Source organism: Oryza brachyantha, chromosome 7 (genome assembly GCF_000231095.2).
Source record: "Oryza brachyantha chromosome 7, ObraRS2, whole genome shotgun sequence".
NCBI classification, from domain to species: domain Eukaryota; kingdom Viridiplantae; phylum Streptophyta; class Magnoliopsida; order Poales; family Poaceae; genus Oryza; species Oryza brachyantha.
This window is the reverse complement of record NC_023169.2, coordinates 7,443,658-7,466,593: the sequence shown is the minus strand read 5'-3', so window position 1 is coordinate 7,466,593 and position 22,936 is coordinate 7,443,658. Positions and strand designations below refer to the sequence as shown.

General features: G+C 39.8%; 1 protein-coding gene across 1 annotated transcript; it reads left to right on the top strand.

Annotated features, from left to right (window-relative positions):
- The first annotated feature begins 981 nt into the window (after window positions 1-981).
- On the top strand, window positions 982-13,218 carry LOC102713434 (calcium-dependent protein kinase 18). The gene is made up of 12 exons (XM_006664775.3): window positions 982-1,556; window positions 2,417-2,547; window positions 3,006-3,047; window positions 7,033-7,144; window positions 7,215-7,293; window positions 7,420-7,589; window positions 8,478-8,604; window positions 9,176-9,291; window positions 9,382-9,489; window positions 11,338-11,400; window positions 12,489-12,662; window positions 12,808-13,218. Exons 1-12 carry the CDS (start codon window positions 1,278-1,280, stop codon window positions 12,961-12,963), a joined length of 1,557 nt encoding a protein of 518 aa, XP_006664838.1. The 5' UTR covers window positions 982-1,277; the 3' UTR covers window positions 12,964-13,218.
- The last annotated feature ends 9,718 nt before the right edge of the window (window positions 13,219-22,936 follow it).

Genomic DNA, 22,936 nt, shown 5'->3' with positions numbered 1-22,936 from the left:
ATAAAAAAAGGAAAAGGAAAAGGAAAAGGAAAAGGAAAAGGAAATGGGGAGGAAAATTGGACTTCGGCCCAATTTGAGAAGGAAGGGAAAAAGAAAGGAAAAAAGAGGGAAAAAGGAAAGTCCCACTTTTGCCGAGTTTTAAATTGCCGAGTTTTAATTAACTCTGCAATTTGAGTTTAAATCCTGTTAGTCGATTTGCGAGCCTCGATTTAATTAAATTAATTTCTTTTAGAGGGATTCTTCCTGAGTTAATTAAACCAATTGTTATTTACGGATTTCTTTTTACGATTTTAAGCTTAGGACAAAACTCCGGGTGTGACAGTGCCAAACCTTAGAGCAGGTATAATAGCAGGCTATAAGCTAACTATAAGCATATTTTAAAAAGATAAGAGGGGAGAGAGAAGAGAGGTGAACTACTAATTTGGAGCCAACTGCAGCACAGACTCTAAGCCACGGTGTGTATGATATGTGAGACCATATATTAATGTTTTGTAGGTAACTATTGTATGAATTGACTATTAGATTAACTATAGATGAATTGGAGCTAATAGTTGGCTATACTATTGAACTTGCTCTCAGGGGTGACCTAGACTTTTTCTATTTTTATATTAGTCACTGGTATTTTTTTATTTAGGGCTTTTGTAAATTTGTCACCATTATTTTTTTATTATAAGATGTCACTCGAATGATAATTCTAATAACAATTTTGTAATTTTCTAATGACAGTTTTGTAATACGGATTCAATCGGACGATAAATTTGTAATTGCCCATATTTATTTTGGTTCTTCTATTTTCTGAATTTATGGAGTGGTCCAACATTTTTTTGCATTTATCACCGAGAAAAATATAAATTCTCACCCCCGTTAGCCTCTCCTGTCTTTCTTCCTTGTCCATCGGCGTCGGCACCGCCTCTCCTCCCCTCGGCGGCGCCCCCTCCCCACCTCTCTCCTCGGTGGTGGCGCCTCCCCTCCCTCTCCCGCCTCCTCCCCTCTTTCTCCTTGACGGCGGCCTTTCCGGTGGCGCATCTTGTCCCTTCTCCCTTCCTGACGAGCTCCAGGAAATCAGATCGAGGCGGCGTAGGCCGGCGAGCTCCCCGGCGGCAAGAACACCTCCGGTGGCCTCGCTCGACGGGTCCCACCATTTCGCACTCCTAAAAAGGGGAAGGCGACGACATCGCAGAGGTCTCCAAGTCCAAAGTCTCCTCTCTGCTCTGGTTTGACCGCAATTCCCAGCCCACCCTGTTCGCTAATAGTTGGTTCCGCCGCCAACAAAGACTATGGGACTCTGCTCCTCCTCCAGCGCCCGCCGGGGCGCCGGCACTCCCGGCGGTAACGGCGCGGGGAACAAGGATCACGGGAGGAAGGGCGGGGGCGGGGGCGGAGGGAAGGGGATAGTGGCGTGTGGGAAGCGGACGGACTTCGGGTACGACAAGGACTTTGAGGCACGGTACGAGCTCGGGAAGCTGCTGGGCCACGGCCAGTTCGGCTACACCTTCGCCGCCGTCGACCGCCGATCCAGCGAGCGCGTCGCCGTCAAGCGCATCGACAAGAACAAGGTACGCCACCCCCACACCACCACCAAACGAGTGCTGCGGGATTCTTTTCTGTTTCGGCCGATTCGGCCGGTTGGGCTAGCCTGGACGACGACCTTTGCGGGGGCGATGGGGGCGTCGCGTTCCGCACGTGGGGTTGCCGAGGAAAAGTGAAACGCTTGTCTTGTGTGGTGGAGGTACAAATCTCAAATGCACTACCTAATGCTGCTGCATGTTACCAGCACAACTTGCAAATTACCATGGAGGCGTATGGGTGTTTGGTTTGAATAATCCCATCCAATCCTCAAACCATCCAGGATTGATCCATCATGGGATCGCTCCTTAAATTTGGTTTGGATGGCATACCTCATTTCTTCACTTAGTATGTACTTTTTGAGTGATGAGGTGATGATGGAAAAACCTATTCCATTGCTCAAACCAGATAATCTATTTAGAATTAAGTGGTCATTTGACCTTCCTGATCCTCTCAACCCAATAGTTTCCCATGTGACGATTGGTTTTGCAATATCTAAATCTTCATTTTTGAGCAAATTAGGAACTAGTCAGGATTTAGTATATATAAATTTGACTAGTGTCAAAGCCAGTATGAACACTGTAGAAGGTGTATACCTCAGTGTCTTTCAATTCCATATCAAAAATGAAACGCTACCATATATATGACCCTCTATACTCCTGTACATAAAGGTCATAAATTCATGACCAGTGAAATCTAATATGAGAAAATAGGACACACTGATTCTATGGACTTTGCATTATTGTACAGCATTGTGTTATGCTGAATTGAAGCATTAAGAAGTAGAAAACTACAATTTTAATAAGAAGGATACCATACTAACTTCTCAAATGGGTTATTTTCCTTGCAGATGGTTCTTCCTGTTGCTGTAGAAGATGTAAAGCGAGAAGTTAAAATATTGAAGGCTCTACAAGGCCATGAAAATGTTGTACATTTTTACAATGCATTTGAAGATAATAATTATGTGTTTATTGTTATGGAGTAAGTCCTTGAAAGTCTCTCAAATGTTTGTGAAATCAGTATAGTTTTATCTAAGTAGATGATGTTAGTAAACTTAAAACTTTGCATGAACTTTAGCTTCTATAAGGGCCCCACTCAAAGTTGAAGGAAGGTTAATAGGTGTGTTTATACTTTTTTTAGAAACCTCCCATTTTAAGTAAATGATCCTATTAACGTTTAGGATTTTAGTTTGTTCCCCCTTCAAACATGCTTTGCATGGTTGTACATTCTTTAGTATTCAGGATTTGATTAAATGAAAAGGAGACATCACTTGCAAAATGGTGTAATATTGACATCCTAGTAAAAATATAGAAATAGTATTGTGTAAATATCTGGTTCAGGATTAAAAATAATGGACCAATGGTTTGTAAACATTTCCATCTTTATCGAGGAACCATGCAAACAAATGATGCTCTGACTTTGTTCCATTTCTTCGACAGATTATGTGAGGGCGGTGAGTTACTTGACCGGATACTAGCCAAGTAAGAATTATGTAATTTTTTAAGTTTGTCCATTTGTTTAAAATTGACATAATTGTCTCTTAATTGGCTGCATTGGGACTATTACAAAGAGCTATTGCACGGGAGGACATTTCAGTTAGTGTTCCATACTACAAAGAGCTAGAATTTAGTAGGGATATATGCCATATAGTGATGCATGTAAAGTATAATGATGCCATATTGACCATAAAACCAAAAGATGGGATTGATGTTTTTATATGTTTATTGGAAGATCCTAAAAAAATTAGTAAAACTAAAGATTCAATATGCATGTAAAGTATAAAATAAATGCCATTTACCAAATTGTCGATGATGAATGCCACATCATGATGCTTTTCATCATAATAGAGTTTGGCATAGTCTTGAGTTTGGAGGAGGTGCTGATGTATCTTGTTGAGGAACTCCTCGCTCTCTAGCATAGATTGCTCCATAGCCAGCACATGAGTGGCGCTTAGTCGTAGGAACAAATCGACGGTGGCTGCAATAGGCGGAGATTGAATTGTCGTTAATGTCCTTCCACACCTGTGTTAACACTAGCAAGGGTTGGAGAATGTTTGTCGGGTGCAAGTGTCCCATCTCGTTGCCTTGGCAAACCATGCACGTCTGGACCACCTACTTGGGGTTGGCACTATGAAGTCCACATGGAGACGGTGGAGGGTGCGTTGCACCTCATTTTAGCCAATGTGCATGGCCTCCGATAGAGCTAGTATGACACGACACCAACAATTGTCTTAACGCTAGGAGTCCAGCACCCCAGTGCAAGGCCATGCCAGGTTAGATCCTGACATGTCACATTTCACGGTAAACTGCTTGGTGAAATCTAACAGTTGGAGTATCGGTGCCATGGACAAGGCCTGGTCCTCCTTAGGTGACCAATACAACTCGTGCTTGAGGGGTCCATCAATGGAGTTGTAATTGCATTTTAGTTAAGGATGAACTTGTGGTAATACCTTGCCAAACTAAGGATGCCCGCGAATCGCTATTGCTTGTGTCCACTCTTCCACCACCCGCACCTTTTGTTCATCCATGGCCACGTCACATGAAGCTCACTTATTGCTCTCCAAAGCGGCACTGGGAGCACTTCAACACCAAGTGATTTTCGTGGATGGTTTTGAACTTCGTGTGGACATGCCATAGATGTTCTGACCAACATTTGTTGTAAATCAAAATATTGTCAAAGAATACAAGAATGAAGTGGCGAAAGGAACAACTTGAGGATGGAATTCATCAGATCTTGGAATGTTGTTAGTGCGTTGGTCAAGTCAAATGGCATGACCAAGACCTTGAAATGCCCTTGGTACGTGCGTAATGTAGTCTTTATGGATGTCGTCGGGTTCACCTAGTCTTGGTGGTAATTTCAATGCAAATTCAGCCTAGAGAAGAAACATGCACCATGATGCTCATTGAGCAGTTCATCGACAAGGGGAATTGGGAACTTATCCTTGGTCATCACTGTGTTGAACACCTGCTAATACACATAACATTGCCACAATCCACCTGTTTGTGAAACAAGCAGACGGGGGATGAAAGTGGTTATGTGCATGGGTGGATTATACCTTGGGGAAGCATTTTGGCAAACTGCTTCTCCAGTTCGTCCTCCTAGAGCGTGGAGAGCGGTAAGGGTGGATGCCTTCAGTGTCTTCCCCGCCCTCAAGTGTATGCGGTGATTGAAATGCAGCATTAGTTACAACCTCGTGGGTTTAGTAAAGAAGTCATCAAATTCTATGAGGGGTAGATCGTGTTGCTCAAAATGGCACAATTGGGTAGTCGGCTTTCGGCGAATGCCATGCAAGACCACCTCATAGCTATGGTGCTCTATCTCCATGCATAGCTAGATGAAGTCATATAAGATGGACCCCAAAGGTATGAAGCCATTGAGTCCCTAAGATAATGTTGAATGAGCTGAGGTCACGGGCGAAGCAATTTAGGTCAAATGTCATAGTGCCAACACTCAGTGTAGTACACGACAGGCCGTTAGGCTCACCAGGTGGTTCTTGTTTGACACTAGCATGTGCAAACCTTGGTAGACATGTTTAAGGGCGATACCAAGGCGCTGGGCCAGCTGTATGTGGATGGAGTTGTGGGTGGAGCTAGAGTCAACAAGCGCCACAACCTGTTCACCAACACTTAGTGCAGCATGCGACGGACCCTTGGGCTCATCAGGCGGTTCCCGTTAGACACTAGCACATGCAAACCTTGGTAGACATGTTCGAGGGTGATGCCAAGGCATCGGGCCAGCTGTGTGTGGACGGAGTTGTGGGTGGAGCTAGAGTCAACAAGCACTACAACCTGTTCGCCAACAATTTGCACTAGTGGCTGAATGGTGTTGGCATACAACCTAGAGAGTGCGTTCAAGGAGATGTCAGGATCAGCAGCTGCCTTAGTGTCTTCCTAGTTGTTGCGGTCGGCCTCCAAGTCGTCATACTCGATGTAGAAGAAACGTGCATACTTGTGAGTTCTTGCTACATGTGTAGCAAAATCCCTGCTTGCATCACTCTAATAACTCTGTCAGCGAGAGGTAGCAGAATTGCCGCTGTCCAGGTTGAGGAGTTGCATTGGCCGAGGTTGTCCCAATCATTGTGGTTAGCATAGCCGCTAGTGCAACAACATACCCCGCTGTGGTTGAACGGCATGCTTGGTCATCTTCTCGTACTCCATAGCAAGGCTCAATACCTCTTGCAGGTTGTTGGGCTTCTGCAACTCCATGTGGATGCAAATGTCTTCCTGAAGCCCCACTGTGAATAGCTACATTGACGCCATGAACCATTCTTGGTAACCCTTCATGGTGCTTGACTATGTTAGCCGCTTGGCTCACTCAAGGGTTTGCTTTGGATCGGCGGCTCGAAGCGAACATGAAAACTGTTGTGGTGCACTGATGAGGTGGTATACCGGCCACACGCGGTACCTATCGTCCGTGCGTTGTCTGTGAAAGAATTGTTTGCATGTCATCCTTGCCATCGAACATTGGAACTCTAGCTTGCAGTACCGTGGAATGCCTTCTCTAGCCAAGGACTCAAGTGGCTGACCCTTTCCCCTGCTGGAGTGGCAACTATTGGCCCCCTAGGTGGACTAGGAGACATTCGCTAGATGCGGCATACTAGATGGCAATGAAGGACTTGGGCTGACATTTCCCTAGAGTTGCTCAAGTGCCATGAATCGGGTAGTGGCGACTGCCACCATGTGGCTTAAGTCGACAACATTGCTCTTCGACGGAAGCGAGGATAGGCTGCTGATTGCTGAACACTATCACCATGTCTTGTTGGATCTAGGCCATTGTGTCAACAACGGCGGTAGCAGAGCTATCAGTCTTGGTTTTGGCGGCATAAGCTTTGATATCAAGTTGTTATGGGTCTCTTTAATGATCGTATGGGGTATGTGTGATGTGGCTGGGCGTTGCTTAGGTTGTTTGGATGTAAGACGACCTGTGGTATCACCGCAATAGCACAGCAGCCGGGTGTGAGAAAACAGAGAACAATGAGATGAGGAACTAAGATTATCTAGCTTAAACCAATCGATTATAGGAGACTGTTTATATAGACGACGCCGACCATGACATTGTTCATTAAGACTAGTTAATTGATTGCATGTGTGACTTGGCTAAATCTAGCTTCCATTGTTGGCTGCCATTTAAAATTTGATCACTTCATCCCTTTTGTTAAACATATTGAAATAGCTGAGCTTAGTTTCAAATTGATCATAGTATAAATATTTAGGAGATCTATTGAGTAACAGTGAAGATGAGGCATCCACATTTGTTTGTCCACATTTAGGAGATCTATTGAGTAACAGTGAAGATGAGGCATCCACATTTGTTTGTCCACATTTAGAGATCTATTGAGTAACAGTGAAGATGAGGCATCAACTCTCAGGAATTGTTTGAAGGATTATTATTTACAAATGCATGTCTGGTTGATGTATATATATAGAAATCAGACTCACTAATCCCACATTTGTTCCACCCTTACAGGAAAGATAGCCGTTATAGCGAGAAAGATGCTGCAGTTGTTGTGCGACAAATGCTCAAGGTTGCTGCTGAGTGCCATTTGCATGGTTTGGTTCATCGGGACATGAAACCTGAGGTATGCTCTAGGGATATGAGATCAAGTATACTCACAAGAGTAATTGATTGTTTGATACATGCATTTACAGAACTTCCTCTTCAAATCAACCAAGGAGGACTCACCCCTCAAGGCTACAGATTTTGGTCTTTCAGATTTTATAAGACCAGGTTTGTGTGTATGTTTGTAACCACTTGTTCTGTTGTTTTCTTGTTTAACTTGCTTCCTGTTCCTGTGCATATGAATTACAAATTTTATTCTCAGTGCCACTGAAATTAAGTTATCTGCACTCACAGGGAAACACTTCCGTGATATTGTTGGAAGTGCCTACTATGTAGCACCAGAAGTGCTTAAGCGTAAGTCAGGCCCAGAATCTGATGTTTGGAGTATTGGTGTTATAACCTATATTCTACTATGCGGAAGACGGCCTTTCTGGGACAAAACTGAAGATGGAATATTTAAAGAGGTCATTCACCTAAACTATCTTTGTCTTACAACCATTTTATTACATATTTAAATTCATTAAAACTATTTCCTTGCCTTGCAGTGGCTATATTTCTTTTTTTCCCCTTCAATTTTGCTAACTATCCATATTATTTCAAATTGAACATGGACTGTAGTCCATACATCCAAGGAAGTGTGCAGATTTTGAATAAGACGAAGGGTCAAACATAAATTCAAATGTCAACAGCATCAGTTAAAAAAATTGGAGGGAGTATGATTTATGGATGGATTACAGTAAAATATCTGTATTCTATTCGATAAGAGTGGACAAGGAACGTAAGGAAGGTATCGTTATAAGGATAGAGGACGCGTTCGTAAGAGCCTACAGGGGCTAATCTCTCCCTCTTTTTCCATGCGCACGCATCCTGAAATGCTAAATGGTGCATTTTTTGCTAAAATGGTTTATATGAAAGTTGTTTAAAAAATCAGATTATCCATTTTTCAATTTTGCAATAGCTAATACTTAATTAATCATACACTAATGACATTTCTTGTTTTGCGTGCGCTATTTAAGTCAATCACCTACAGCTACTTGCGAACGCCCCCAGAGTAAATATCCTCATGTCTAGGATTTGGTTGTGGATATCCAGAATGTCAGAAGGTAGGACATTAGTTTAGTAGTTACTGTCCCTATGGGATAGTTGATTTGTTTGCTCGGTCAAAAGGGCTCGCTGGATATAATTGAGTATTAAGCAGTAAAAAACAAACCTCCTGAAATTACCACCTTTGTTTTCGAGGTTGTTATTGTCTGTGAACATGTTCTGCAGTACTCCTCAAACCCAATCAATCCTTTGAACCCTTTTAATCCTTTTCACAAAGCTCACAATAGTTCCATGTACTTTTGCTGCAGGTGCTGAAAAACAAGCCAGATTTTCGTCGCAAGCCTTGGCCAAACATCACTCCTTGTGCTAAAGATTTTGTACACAAGTTGCTAGTGAAGGATCCCCGTGCAAGACTAACTGCTGCTCAGGCATTATGTATGTAACTTATGTCATTTTGAGATGTCGTAAATTTAATTTTACTAGTCTGGTCATTGAATTAGGGAAATTCTATATCATTTTGGGACATTTTAAATGCAAGTTTACATATGTGGTTTCTTAATAATGGGATTCTAGTGACAAACTGCACACAAATCTGAGTGCAATCATACAAATTTGCAACGTGATACTGGATGACTCTTGGTCAGGACATATCAAAGGTGATTTACAGAGGGTCCAATTAGGTTCGAAAGTTTATGCATGAGGGTCACCTTATGCTGTCTTGACATGGTTGGTTTCCATATTATTTTCTCCAGCACATGAAGTTGTCACAGTTGGACATGGTTTGTTGAAGGCTTGGGTACAACTTGATACTGATACGAAACCAATACCATTAATGTCCACATTTTCATTGCATTATAGCAACTGATGTTACTTGTCCTACTGCTGCTTAGTTATCACAGATAGCATATGCAGTTGGTATAAAAAGTTAAAAGTTTTATTATCTTCCTGGGCAAATCACAGTGGTCTATTTACATGAGAACATTTGTTTCCATATTATTTTCTCCAGCACATGAATGGGTCAGGGAAGGAGGACAAGCATCTGATATACCTCTAGATATATCTGTATTACATAATATGCGGCAGTTTGTAAAATACAGTCGTTTCAAGCAATTTGCTTTGCGGGTAAGTTATTATTCTAGAATTTATGGACATCTTATCCATGACTCAGGATGTTTAGATAGGTGAATTTAAATGTTTATAATTCTTTTGTAGGCATTAGCTTCTACGCTAAATTCAGACGAGTTGTCTGATCTTCGTGACCAGTTCAATGCCATTGATGTTGATAAGAATGGAACAATTAGTCTGGAAGAACTGAAGCAGGTAAATCCTTTTTGGAAATCCTTGTGTTATTGGCTTATTTGTTTGTTTTACTAATATTTAACATTAGATTTATGGAAAGAATTTCTTTGGAATTCCTCGTCCTTGTCATCTTTCTGGCCGCTGTTCTGGCCAAGCTCTCTTCCATTGACACTTCCTGCACATCAACATTCCATGACTGTTAAGAAGAATACTAGAAATTGTGGAAAAATCAAGAAAGGTATTAAATAACTTGTAAAGTGTATAATGGTAAAGATAATTAAGAATCACCATTGTACAAAACCATTAGGTTTTCCTAAAATTTAACTCCGGTTTCAATTTTCTCAACTTTTGTTAACATGTTCTGAAATTTGGAATGTTAAAAGTTCTGTTGAAAAGTGATCACTTAGCTCTTGCAGATTATTCTGTGTTATAAATGTTTTCTCATTTTTATGCTTTTATAAATACTGTTCAAACAAGGATTTGAGATGATATATAAGGGAGATTAGGGATCCCGTAGTTGAAGAATATTAAACAGTTAATATTCTGAAGAACTTGCCAAATACCCATCATTGCAATGGATTTTAAAAGAACATAGTGTAAGTTTAAGTTTGTAAGTTCATTTGTGCCTTTTCAAAAAGTTCAATAATTCACAACCAAACATCAATCAAATAACATTGTTAAAAACCACATGTAGGAATATTTTTATTGGTAGTGGTAAAATTGATTGAATACACTTTTGGTAAAAAAAAAATCAAAGACCTAAATTAAATGAACAGGCACACGCTGGATTATAGGTCCATGATTTCTATGGACGTGATTTGAGCATACCTTAATACTATTGCCACCTTTGGCAACCAGATTCTTCCATATGCCTCCACAAATAGATTGCCAATCAAGGCACTTCAAATAGCACTTTCAGTTTTTTGGTGGCTCACTGTTTTGTTGTGGTTAGCTCTATCATTAAATACAATGATTTTGATACCTATAAATGAACACAGTTAGTGTTAAACAAACAATTCATAAGTTTCTACATGGGTAGTTACTTCCTCCGTTCCATAATAAGGGATTTTCCCTTTGTAATTTATCTCAAAATATAAGAAATTTTATCCCCCAGCTACCAATTTTCATGCTACTTTCTTTCCCACCTATCAATTTTGTACTATTTAATTCACCTATCAACTTTTGTAGTACTTTAGTCCCCAACATCACCTCTATACTTATCATTTTACTACTTATTTTTGCAAAAAAAATGGCATGATCCCTTGTATTATGGGGTGGAGGGAGTATAAATGATAAGCACCATGGTAGCCATATCTACACCGTCAAAGTTCTCAATTGAAGGAACAAAGTTCATTTGGCTGTCAACTGATGCATTAAATACATACCTTTTTCTCAACTAGGGCACTAGATACTTATGTTGATTATAAAATTTCCTTTTTACTCCCTGCAGTCAAAAATATATGTCGTTTAGGACAAGATTTTGTCAAACTTCTAATTCCGGCAAGCAATTTTACGTTATAATATATTTGTGAAATCTAATAACTTTATGGTATTATGGTAGTACTTTTCATGGAGAATCTTTGTGTATCATTTGTCTTGCATTTAAACTAAACATTTAAGAAATTATCAATGGTGGAATTTTAGAAGTTTGACTAAATTTTATCCGAAACGACAAATATTTTAGGCCAGAGGGAGTAACTTGTTTTCAAACGAATCGAGATATACTTTTTTTTACTAAGAAATACATTTATTGTAGCTTCTCTTGTACATATATCATGTGAAACTTCAACGGCATCATCTTTTCCCTTATATAGTTTAAGTCATCTATGTTATTAGCTATCATAATATGATGTCAACACTATTGTGCAGGCTCTTGCAAAGGATGTTCCATGGAGATTAAAGGGCCCACGTGTTTTAGAGATTGTCGAGGCAGTATGTTCTCATTCAATCATAATTTAACTTTAAGCAACATTATCTATTATTATTTGTCTTAAATTCACAAGGTTTGTTGTGTTTACTTTTTTGGAACCGTGTGCATTTTCTGTGCTACCATCGATTGCAATGGACTTTTAAATTGTTGAACTATGTTCATTTTATCCTTGAAGTATCAATTGCAGTGGAATGTTAAACCTTCCTAAAACATTTAATGAAGTATGATGTATTTTCAAAATTCCAATGCCCCTTGTTAGCTTTGATATAGTATCTTCCCATGGCAACTATAATTAAAGATAATAGAAATTATGTTTTTCATGTAATTTGGTATTTAGTCCTGAAGACAGGCTGGAGTAGTTGTGAACTTTATTCTATTTTGAGATGATGTGGGAGGTATTAGATCCAATGAGTTAAGATGTCATTATGGTACTGTTTAATATATAGATGAAAAGTATTGAAACTAAGTAAATATTTTCCTGTCCCTTATTTGTCTTGTACTTAAGCAAATACATCCACTTCAATAATTGATATTTGTATTACTGATGATCATAAAATATAGTTATTTAGTTAAGGTTTACATAGAGTTCTAGGTTGATCTGTTTTTACTCTTCATGTATGGTATGGACTATGGAGCAACCGTCGTCATGTTTACTCCAGCTAAAAACCACAACATATGATTACAGTCAGCTCAACAGTTAAGGTAGAATCTGTAGTCCATAAAAAAATTGAATTTTCAACCTTAAATTTGGAGTTGATTTTGGGGTTTTTTTTCATCATAGAAATCTTTCAGCCTTTGCTTTTTAGATCGCTAAGAACACGTATATAAAAGTTTTATTCAGAATTTTTTTTTGGTTTGTGAATATTCTGGAAAATGCCAAAAGATAATCTCTGTTGAAAACTTAGGGCATTGCAGACTCCAATAGTTGCCCAATTTTTGTGCACTATCTAATGTCGAATAACCGATGGCAACAATTAACTGTTATACTTTTTTCCTTGCAAAGAACATTTTAAAAAATATATATATCACGATGGCATAGATATTCTCATTGAAGTGATGAAGTACTAATCAATATTTCATTCTTTGGCAGATTGACAGTAACACAGATGGATTAGTTGATTTCGAAGAATTTGTTGCTGCAACACTACATGTGCATCAACTAGTAGAACATGACACCGAAAAGTGGAAATCATTGTCTCAAGCTGCATTTGATAAATTTGATGTTGACGGAGATGGCTATATCACATCTGATGAACTGAGAATGGTATACCTCGAGATAACTACAAAACAGTATTGTTTTCCTAGTCACGTGAGAATTGAATTGTTTCCCACAAAATTCCAATCCTTAATTGGTGCATGGAATAAGAATGTAATTTATTCAACCGGTTTATGCTTCTCGTTTTCTGCAGCAAACAGGACTGAAAGGTTCTATTGATCCCCTCCTGGAGGAGGCTGACATTGACAGAGATGGGAAAATAAGCCTAGATGAATTTCGCAGGCTCTTGAAAACTGCAAGCATGAGTTCTCGCAATGTACAAACCCCGAGAAGTGTTCACAGGTCGTAATTTTTCCAAGCTCTGTGCACACAAGTCAACAAAGGGCAGTCATTGCTGAGATCTTTTTCATCGATACGTGTAATTCAGAATTGTTGCCAGAAAAGCTCATGATGTAAATTAATATCATGTGCATGTAGGACTGCGGTTAGTCAGCTCATCTATAGATGCCTCAAGAAATTAAACGTCACCTTGCATAAGTTTGTATGAAGGGTCACCTATTCATCCTTCCCGTTAATTAAAATATTTACCTGTTATTATTGCTGCTGTTGTTGTTGCTATATATCTATATCTATCTATCTATCTATCTACTATTATAAAAAGTAGTGATTTTGCTTGGAATTTCGTCCATTGGTCCAGTGGGCTGAGTGGGCCATTCGCGTGCAAGATCCAGCCAGGCGGTCCACGCCACCGAGTGGGAATAATAATAATAATAATAATAATAATAATAATTATTATTATTATTATTATTATTATTATTATTATAAAATATTTACAAAACTATATATACTTCTAAAATTTACAAATCTAACTTTCTCATGTTTTTCTAGAGGACGTAATATATAGAACACCCTCTAAAAAGGCAAAAGACGGGGGTGGCCATGGGTGATGGCCATTGACGTCAGGTGGGCATTATGCATTTTGGCCCATTGTCGCCTTCTGTGAGGACAGCAAGAGGGGTGAATACAAAAAAGACGTGCGCGGTCGGCATTATGCATTTTGGCCCATTGTCGCCTTCTGTAAGGGCAGCAAGAGGGGTGAATACAAAAAAGACGTGCGCGATCGGCGAGGCGGTGCACGGACGCGAGGCGACGCATGCGGACGATGAGGCGGTGCGCCTGGGAGGTGAGGCGTAGCATAGATGATGAGGCGGCACACACAGACGACGAGGCATCGCGCGCAGGAGGTGAGCAGTCGTGCGGACGACGAGACTTTTTGTATTTTGCCCCCTTTCTACCCTCTATAAGGCCGTCAGGGGCCAAAATACAAAAAACCTCCTCCAATGTCAGCGGTCGTCGCCCGCGGCCTCCTCACCATTTGCCATGTCACCTATCACGTCCTTCTAGAAGGTGTTTTATATACTGTGCCATTTAGAAGGGCACGAGGAGGTTAGATTTATAAATTTTGGAAAAGAAAATACAGTAATGTAAATATTTTTTAGAAAAAATAAAAATAAAAAATTTTGTCGAGTAGGCTATTGCGCAGCCTCGCTGAAGTGGGCTGCCAGCTTCTCAGTGCACGCCAGGTGGCCCCGGGGCTCTTCTTAGGCCAATCTTAATGGGAGTTTCATGGGCAATAAATAAGGTGTCATGTAGATATTTTTTATGATGTGATAAAATATTAATAAAGAAAGATTAAATAGTTTACCTAGACAGTTTGTGTCTTGTATGTAACCTAGGAAACGACAATAGATTAAACTATGCATTGAGGGAGGGGTGTTTTATCCTAGTTTTAAACTTTTAGATGACATGTCACTCTAAGTAATCGTGTCCACGAAACTTATATTGAGGATGACCTTACGTCGCATCCGCGAGGAGGTGGTGTCAGGCGCACTGATGTCCCATGAATACATTTGAATTCATATATCAAAGTTTACTTCAAGCAATTAACTAAAACTAACCACAACTTCCATATATATTACTCCCTCCGTTTTCTAATGTAAGATGTTTGACTTTTTTGTTATAATGTTTGATCATTCATCTTATTAAAAAAATTATGGAAATATCATTTATTTTGCTTGTGACTTACTTTATTATCAAAAGAACTTTAAGCACGACTTGTCATTTTTTATATTTGTACTAAATTTTTGAATAAGACGAATGATCAAACGTTATAATAAAAAAGTCAAACATCTTACATTGTGAAACAGAGGTGCTAATTATGTTAGCATGGATAATAAAATAATAATACCCTAACTAACTTAAGATAAATTATATGTTTAAATCCTTAATTGTAATTATACAAGTTATACTTAGGTTAGTCGAATTCATAAAATAAAATAATAATACCGTTTCGGACCATTTTCTTCTCTATTGTCTCTTTTCCGTGTTGGAAAATTTCAAGCTCGAATACAAATCACAAAGGGACCTTGCGACTAGATATAATTTTAAGACAAGCATTGGTCAATTGATTTTTTTTAACAAGTTTTGTTTAAGCATGTTGCAACGCACAAGCATTTTGCTAGTTATATATAAATTAAAGTTGATTCTGCTTGCATTTTGTTCTGTTACATCATTGTGCCCATGTTGTCCCTATTTTCTATCATATCGTGTTTAGCATTGCAACAAATCTATCTCGATCGTCGCCCATGCACACAATGGGACCGCAAGGTAGTACATTGTTACTCACGCAAGCCCCTGACTTAGGTATATAAACTAGTAAATACACATCTAAATCTTGGTTTTGAAGGAATACGTGTAGGCTATGATAGCAGAAAACAAAAATTTTCTTTCACATAACTAAGAACCATATAAGCAAAAGATCATAAATCATTACCACTCGAGACCCTGTGTAGCAGAACAAAGTGGTAAGAAATCGAAGGAACATCAAGTATATGGCGCGTGTCGAAGTAGAGGATGTAGTTGATTGCAGTAGCATGATCTTTTCCTCAACACACACTCAACTCGCAATGCAACTATGCCTCTTAGCACCATAATCTAGCGGTGCCTCGTAGACGTGCTAGTGTCCACATGCGACTAGGGGTTAACTTGGGAGGAGGACAATTATAATTTTCTCGCATGCGATTACCCTCCTCATCCTCATCCCTAAATATATGATCCAATACTAGGCCTCCAAGGCTCACCGGAGTCCTACTCGGATCCCTATCCAAATTGAGTCTTTATTGGATCACCATCCAATTCACTTATTCCAACTCATTGTGTGACCCATAGGTTCATGTATAATCGGTTTCAACATAAGAACTCATTTTTGGTCCGCGTGTCAACATCAGCTTCTACCAAAACATATTGACATGCCAAGCAAACATAAAGATCACATGGGCTGAACCTATAGTGTATCTTTGTATTAGTCCCTTTGCCTCACAATATTGATTAAGCTCAAGGCTAGATATATGTCATCGTTTCTACATTTTAATCATTCACTCGATCATGTAATAAATTACCTAACTTTTGATTAATTCGTCAATCATTTTTGGCATGGTCATGCACTTCCATAATATATAACATTGAGAGGCCCAGAGATATCATTCCAATGGAGGAGCAAATCTCATCGTGATTATTTACATCGCACTACATGTTTCATAGTATGCTCGAAGATTACTTTCATAACTACCTAGTCACGGAGTAGCATTTAGCAGTCTCTAAACAATCTAGTATACATATTGGGAACCATGATAATATCAGGTCCAAGGATTATACCTCAACACTATATAAAAACAATGATAACACATCACATAAAGCTTTGGTTGTGTCTCACATTAGATCTATCCAACATCATGTTCTCTAACATATGTACACATTATTGATTTGGTATCTCCATACTATAATTCATGAGACATGATCATCAACCAATACATGTGTTGATCATGTAATCACATTTGTTTCATATATGATATTTGTTCAAGGATCCCTTTAAGAAATAGCATACAACATAAAAAGTCTAATGAACAATGTGTGATAAATATGTAATCAAAGTATGTGATATAAACATCTCTATTATTGGCTCTAGGGCATATCACTAAAATGTTTAATAATATCACTAGAGATCCAAGTTAAACTTAGATGGTGTAATTTTGACTTTGACATCGCCATCTATGGGGGCATGAATTTTGCATTTAGGTTTTCTCTATGTAATATACCTTCCTCCCCAAATCAAATCCCGTTGCCTCCAAGATCAACAAATATGTATTTCTAAGTACCCCAACAAACAAATATATTACCATATATGCTAAAATATTTGGGTGCAGGATAATTTGGAGGCATACTCTAGTGGGGGTTTTAAATTGAAAATTCTAGTTTCCATGAATGGCTACACCAACACGAGAGTAGGGTCATCTTCAATTTAGATCTTAGACAATACATTAAACTAAGATTAGAGACTTATATATGCATTTTACAAGTTGAGAAAAATCTAGGAAATACCATTAACAAACTCCTAATTCTAAGAAATGCTATTGGCGAGTGCGAGTTCTACGAAATACCATCGTACAAATGACTTTGTTTAAGAAATAATATCACCGTTAGGGTTCCATCGGTAGTCATTGGTTAAATGCTATAAGATGAACAATGTATTTAATGGCGTGAGATGGATGGAACTCTAACGACAATGACATTTCTTAGACAGTCTTTTGTATGATGACATTTCGTAAAACTCACACTCATCGATGGTATTTCATAGACTTTTGCAGTATTTCCTAGATTTTCTCTTACAAGTTTATAGATCTAGATAACACATCAATCAAGTTTAAGGACCGGTGGTGTATGTTACTCTTTTCTAACTTTTTATTATTCCTTGGGTCCCAAGCCATGAGGACTCCAAAATGTTCAGTTAAAAGGCGAGCCGGGAGGAGATCTGAAGAAGCTTTTATGAAGATGGTTGTCAATCAACGAAAGTGATGTGTAGTGACTGAATGGTGGAGATGCACTAGAGACTTACTGTTATCGTTCTAGCTTTACTCTGTTTTCCTCTGTTTTGCTATAAACTTTTGAAATGTATAAACAAATTGAGGTCGTGATTCCGGTGTTGGGGCATTCACAAATGGAAGGGGAAAGTAAGATGTTTGATTAAATTTCATCTCTAATCTTACCCTAGTTTAGCTCCTTTGTTTTGTCTTGTGGCATCCACTGAAATGTGATTCTTGGCTCTCGAGTTCATGAAGTGAAGGCTGGTTGGTGGGTGGTGCTTAGAGATGGCAACAGGGACCCGAGACCCGATGGGTATTTACTCCATTAGGTTATGGGTATGAGCTAAATATATTATCCGTGGGTAAGTAATTGGACAAATACTTTCACCCGATGGGTACGCGGGTATGAAAACGTTCTTATGATCCCCATATCTGTTTAACCATGGGTAATAAATACCCGCAAGTTTAAATGCATGTCATGGCCTAATATCAAATTAGCCTAGCCTAATTAAGCAAAACCATAGGTATTTAAACTATCCATACATTTTCCACCACACTATATGAATATGTGATGTCCTAAGTATCTAGCGTCTATACAATATACTATATGAAAACTGTGATATTTAGATTGTTTTGAACTTTTACGGGTATATGGGTGACCCGACGGGTAAGATTTACCCAAGCGGGTATGGGTATGGGAAAATTTTCTTATCCGTGACGGGTATGGGTATTTTAATGGTACGAAATTCTACTAGTGGATATGTGTATGGGAATAGTAATACCCGATGGGTATTTACCCATTGCCATCCTTAGTGGTGCTAGGGGCTTCAAAAGAACTCCATCATAAAATCCCTGAAACTTCGAAGGATTCTTCAATACAGAGGGTGAAGGCATATGATTTAGGTCTTGGGAGTGAGGTTTGGTGAACCGTTGTCACGATCGAAAATTTAATAAATTTCCGAACAATAGCAGGCGTTAAATTTTGGTACCAAACTAGTCTGGTACACGCTACGACATTTGAATAATAGTAGCCATCGTTTTACAAAACAATTTAAATAACGTACAATAGAATGACTAATGGCAATATGGTGCCCGATCTTTCGTCGGGTGATTTGATGGCAATAGCATGCTTTGTCTACCTGTCCGCCACGACGCTTGGGATTCCACGTGTGGATGGAGTTTTGATCATCCTCTAAGATCGAGATGCCATAAGATGCGGAGACCGATCTGATGAGCGCACGCGTACAGATTACGCGGGAGCAATTGTTGTGGCCCGATCTTCTCGAAGGATCTCCTAAACTTGGTAAATATCGCTGCATGACCTGACGAAGAGGCTGCGCACCGCGAGATCTTGCACACGCGACGAACAACTGAGACAATCGCCCTTCCACGTACCGATGAAGCCAGCCCACGCAATCACGCCGTATAGACGTGAAGGCACAAACTGGGTGAACCGCAGTTCGGCGTTCTACAACTCCCTCAGGAATCGAAAGAACAAGTCTGCAAGTCTCTCAAGGCTCACGTTGAAAGAACTCAAGAGTTTGTATTTCTGAATTGTCAGCCAAAAGTCCCCCCTCGTCATCTATTACATGGATATATATATAGCACTAGTGGATTTTTCAGTTTTGGATAGAATAAATGGGAACATGCAGTGGGAAGTTGTAGCACTCCTTCTATTAATAGTCTGGTCTAATGGAACCCTTTGGATGGTTGGTATTCTTCTGCATGCTTGTACGTGTGTGTACAGCAAGCTCACATATTTATTTGCTTGCACATTCACGAGTGATATGCATGGTAGCTGAATGGTTCTCCTTCTATCTTTATTTTTACTAGCACACCACGTCCAAGCATCAAGATCCTGCAATTAAAATATAGCACACAATAAAATATTTTTAGATACAAAATAATATTTGATACTTAGGGATAGCTTTCACCTATCATTATTATTCCATGATTCACACGCCAGTCTGTTCCCAACAAACAGCAAGCTGATCACCACACTGTTGGAGGATTAAAACCATCCTCGTCCCATGCCCTTGCGCATATGCCGTCGTTCCTAAGAATGTTCAAACAACAACTTGGAAGCATCGAATGATCTGAAATATTGTCATTAATTCGAATAAGGTTAGCATTCACCTGAGAATGGATTTCCTTCTCTAATTGTTTAGCTCTCATTCTTGTAACCGGACCAACAATATTAGTTGCATCCTTATTCTTTATAATATTATTGTCGATGCTAGGGATACACGCTACGACATTTGAATAATAGTAGCCATCGTTTTATAAAACAATTTAAATAACGTACAATAGAATGACTAATGGCAATATGGTGCCCGATCTTTCGTCGGGTGATTTGATGGCAATAGCATGCTTTGTCTACCTGTCCGCCACGACGCTTGGGATTCCACGTGTGGATGGAGTTTTGATCATCCTCTAAGATCGAGATGCCATAAGATGCGGAGACCGATCAATGCCATCCGGGATCATGGCATCACCCATCAAATTTGGAGTCAGCAGTTCTGGTATATATGCTGAGATCCATAGATAAATTGATCCAGGACGTGCATATATTCGGTTGTACATATACTCAACTGTTTGGGCTTTAAAGATTTCATTTATAACTGTAATACAAATAAGCTATGGTTATGACTTCTCTATCGATCTAATCAATGGCTGGATTGTCGTGCCAAGAAATTTACACCAACTTTCAAACAATAGTATGTATTAAATCTTGATACATGACTAACCAGAGTATACACTATGAGAATTTAGTATATATCCATCGTCTTAATTAAAGAAATAAAATAAACAGAGTCTTAACAACACAGCGAAAAACAAAAATCTAATTCAACTTTTCAGAGAAGCGATGACATCAGCACAACCCCACATACAACACTTGAGCCTCATCTTTAAATGACTCCTCAACAGATGCAGCTTCAGGGGGAAGCAAGGTGGTGAACTCAACCACCGTACGTCAGCCTGCAAGAGGGCGGGATGGATCGGCCCATTACCACCCCTCTTTGGCCCGTTTACTTTGATGGCCCGTTTATCGTGGCCCAACCCTTTTGTGGAGGGAGGGTGGCCGGACCGTTAGGTTTGTGGGCTGGACTGTTTGTTGGCCGCACTGCATGTTCCAGCTCGTCCTGCTCGATCGGTGTTGTCGCTCGCTGGAACAATTGGACAATGAACTTGTTACATCGCTGCCGGCTCTCACTTGGAACGAATTGATTGCATGAGTTCCAAAAATAACTGAAGAAAATGTAGCTAGAAAGCAGGCAAATTACAAGATCCTAGATACTGTAATGCAAGTATCAATACGAAATCTGTCAAAGAAAATGTACAGAACACAAGAAAACAAGAACGTTCTGGGATATTGTAATTCTGTCAAAGAAAATGTACAGAACGTGGTCGTGGTCGTGGTCTGGCGTGTGAGTAGATACTGTAATTCTGGGATGATCAAATAATCTAAAGAAAAAAATTGATCCAGCTTGTATCATTGCATTGCATGGACATGCATATATATCCTGCAAATCAAATAAAATCCAGTAGCGGCATTAGCTAGGGTTGTGTTAGCTAATGATGCATATCATTAGCTAACAGTACAGAGAAGACAGGTACTACCCAAATTATATATATATGCATCATCCTAGTTCAAACCAAATCAAAATGGCATGTACTACCCAGTACAAATAAGACATGTGTGTATTGATAAATGAGCACCACAGGAACATATTCGCTTGGCTTGTACAAGCTATTGAAGTAGTAAATCATACAGTATCATCACTTCATCACAACCCACTAAAAAGACAAAACATTTTTTGGGGGGAAATAGAACAGCATACCTCTCTTTTGCACTTGCTCAGTTGCTCTTGCTCGGTTGCTGCTGGCACTTGCTCAGTTGCTCTTGTCTTGGTTGGCTTCCAAACCTGTAGCGCCCACAGGAACGGAATCATCGACCAACTAAACATACACGGATGCAGCTCTCCACGGCGATTGTGACGAGGGTCAAGGAGGCGGCGAGGAGACGGGGGATAGTTAGATCAGGATTAGGACGGATGCATCATACACCTGAGGGAGGTGATGTACTGGGGGAAGCAGTCGGACTGTCGGAGTCGGCTATCCTGGCGGCACTGGGGTACGGCGGGGACGCCGTCGCCGTGGAGGACGCGCCGTAGCCCCCCGCCGCAGCCTGCCAGGATCGTCCGCCGCAGTCCGGCCGCCATCACCATCCACCGAGCACGGACCGGTCGAGGCCGTCGGGGAGCATGGGGGCGTTGCACGACAGAGTCCACCATGGTCGCCGCCGGCCCGCCGCAGCCGCTGCTACTCGCTGTAGCCGCCGCCGCCGCCTCACTGTGCTCGCAACATATGGTATTTATAATTTTGATACTATGACATGTGGATATGTGTGTATAAAATGTGGGTCTAATGTCAAATCTGCGAGACACACGATTGACAGTCTCATTTTTGCAATTTTCTCCGTTTTTTTTCTCTTCTTTCTCTCTCCGCCTCTTGGTGCTAGATCACATTGTAACCAAGACTAAACATATCAAACCTCACTCTACCCTAAAAGTAAATGGGCCAGCCCATGATCTTTTTTGTGCCAAAATTTTGGGATGGGTCGATGGTCTAAAGGGCCGACCCGCCTCTCTTGCATGCTGAAGGGCCGACCCGCCTCTCTTGCATGCTGAACCATACTCAACAAGCCATCGAACTCACTTTTATAAAAACATTGCTAATACAAAATCAAAGAGAATAAATACATAAATAAATAGTAATTAAGGCTTACCTTCGCAAAAATGATCACTTTTATTTTGTTATATAGTCTTATTTTACTCAATGTTTGATTTTTTTTCTCATTTAGGCATAGAGCATAGAACGCTTCACAACCATTTTTTAAGATAATGAACTTAGCACATGTCTAAGATGTTATGTGAAGAAATTCTCAATGATTAATGATGTGCAATGGAGATGTTTGCGGCTATGTAGGACTTAGGGTTTGCTGTGGGATACTCATATAAGGGGTATTCACTTGTACTATATGTATTCGTATAATGAAAGAGGTTCTGAGAAGTAAAGGTAGATGCAAAGATAGCAATCGTACAATATCTGACTAGGTATATGGCAATGCTTTGTTTTCTATGTCCAGGTATTTATAACTAGTCGAGCACGTTAGTTTATATTTGGTAGATGTTTACTCGTATTCAGTCAGGTATTATATCTTGTAACCCTACCCCTGTATATAAGGGGAGGTAGGGGTGACTGATATCACTACTTTGGATACACACAATACTCCTCAAGATATTATGCAAGGTTTAATTACTAAAATAGATTGCAACCTAATGATATTATCATGCCTAGGAATATTGGAAAGGACCATAAAGTACTTAGAGAGTTCTGGAG

Bases quoted from the DNA above. Each gene is read 5' to 3' on its own strand.
- LOC102713434 (XM_006664775.3), top strand. From the start codon at position 1,278: ATGGGACTCTGCTCCTCCTCCAGCGCCCGCCGGGGCGCCGGCACTCCC. The intron at 8,605-9,175 runs GTATGTAACTTA...TATTTTCTCCAG, and splicing joins AACTGCTGCTCAGGCATTAT to CACATGAATGGGTCAGGGAA. The intron at 12,663-12,807 runs GTATACCTCGAG...CGTTTTCTGCAG, and splicing joins CATCTGATGAACTGAGAATG to CAAACAGGACTGAAAGGTTC.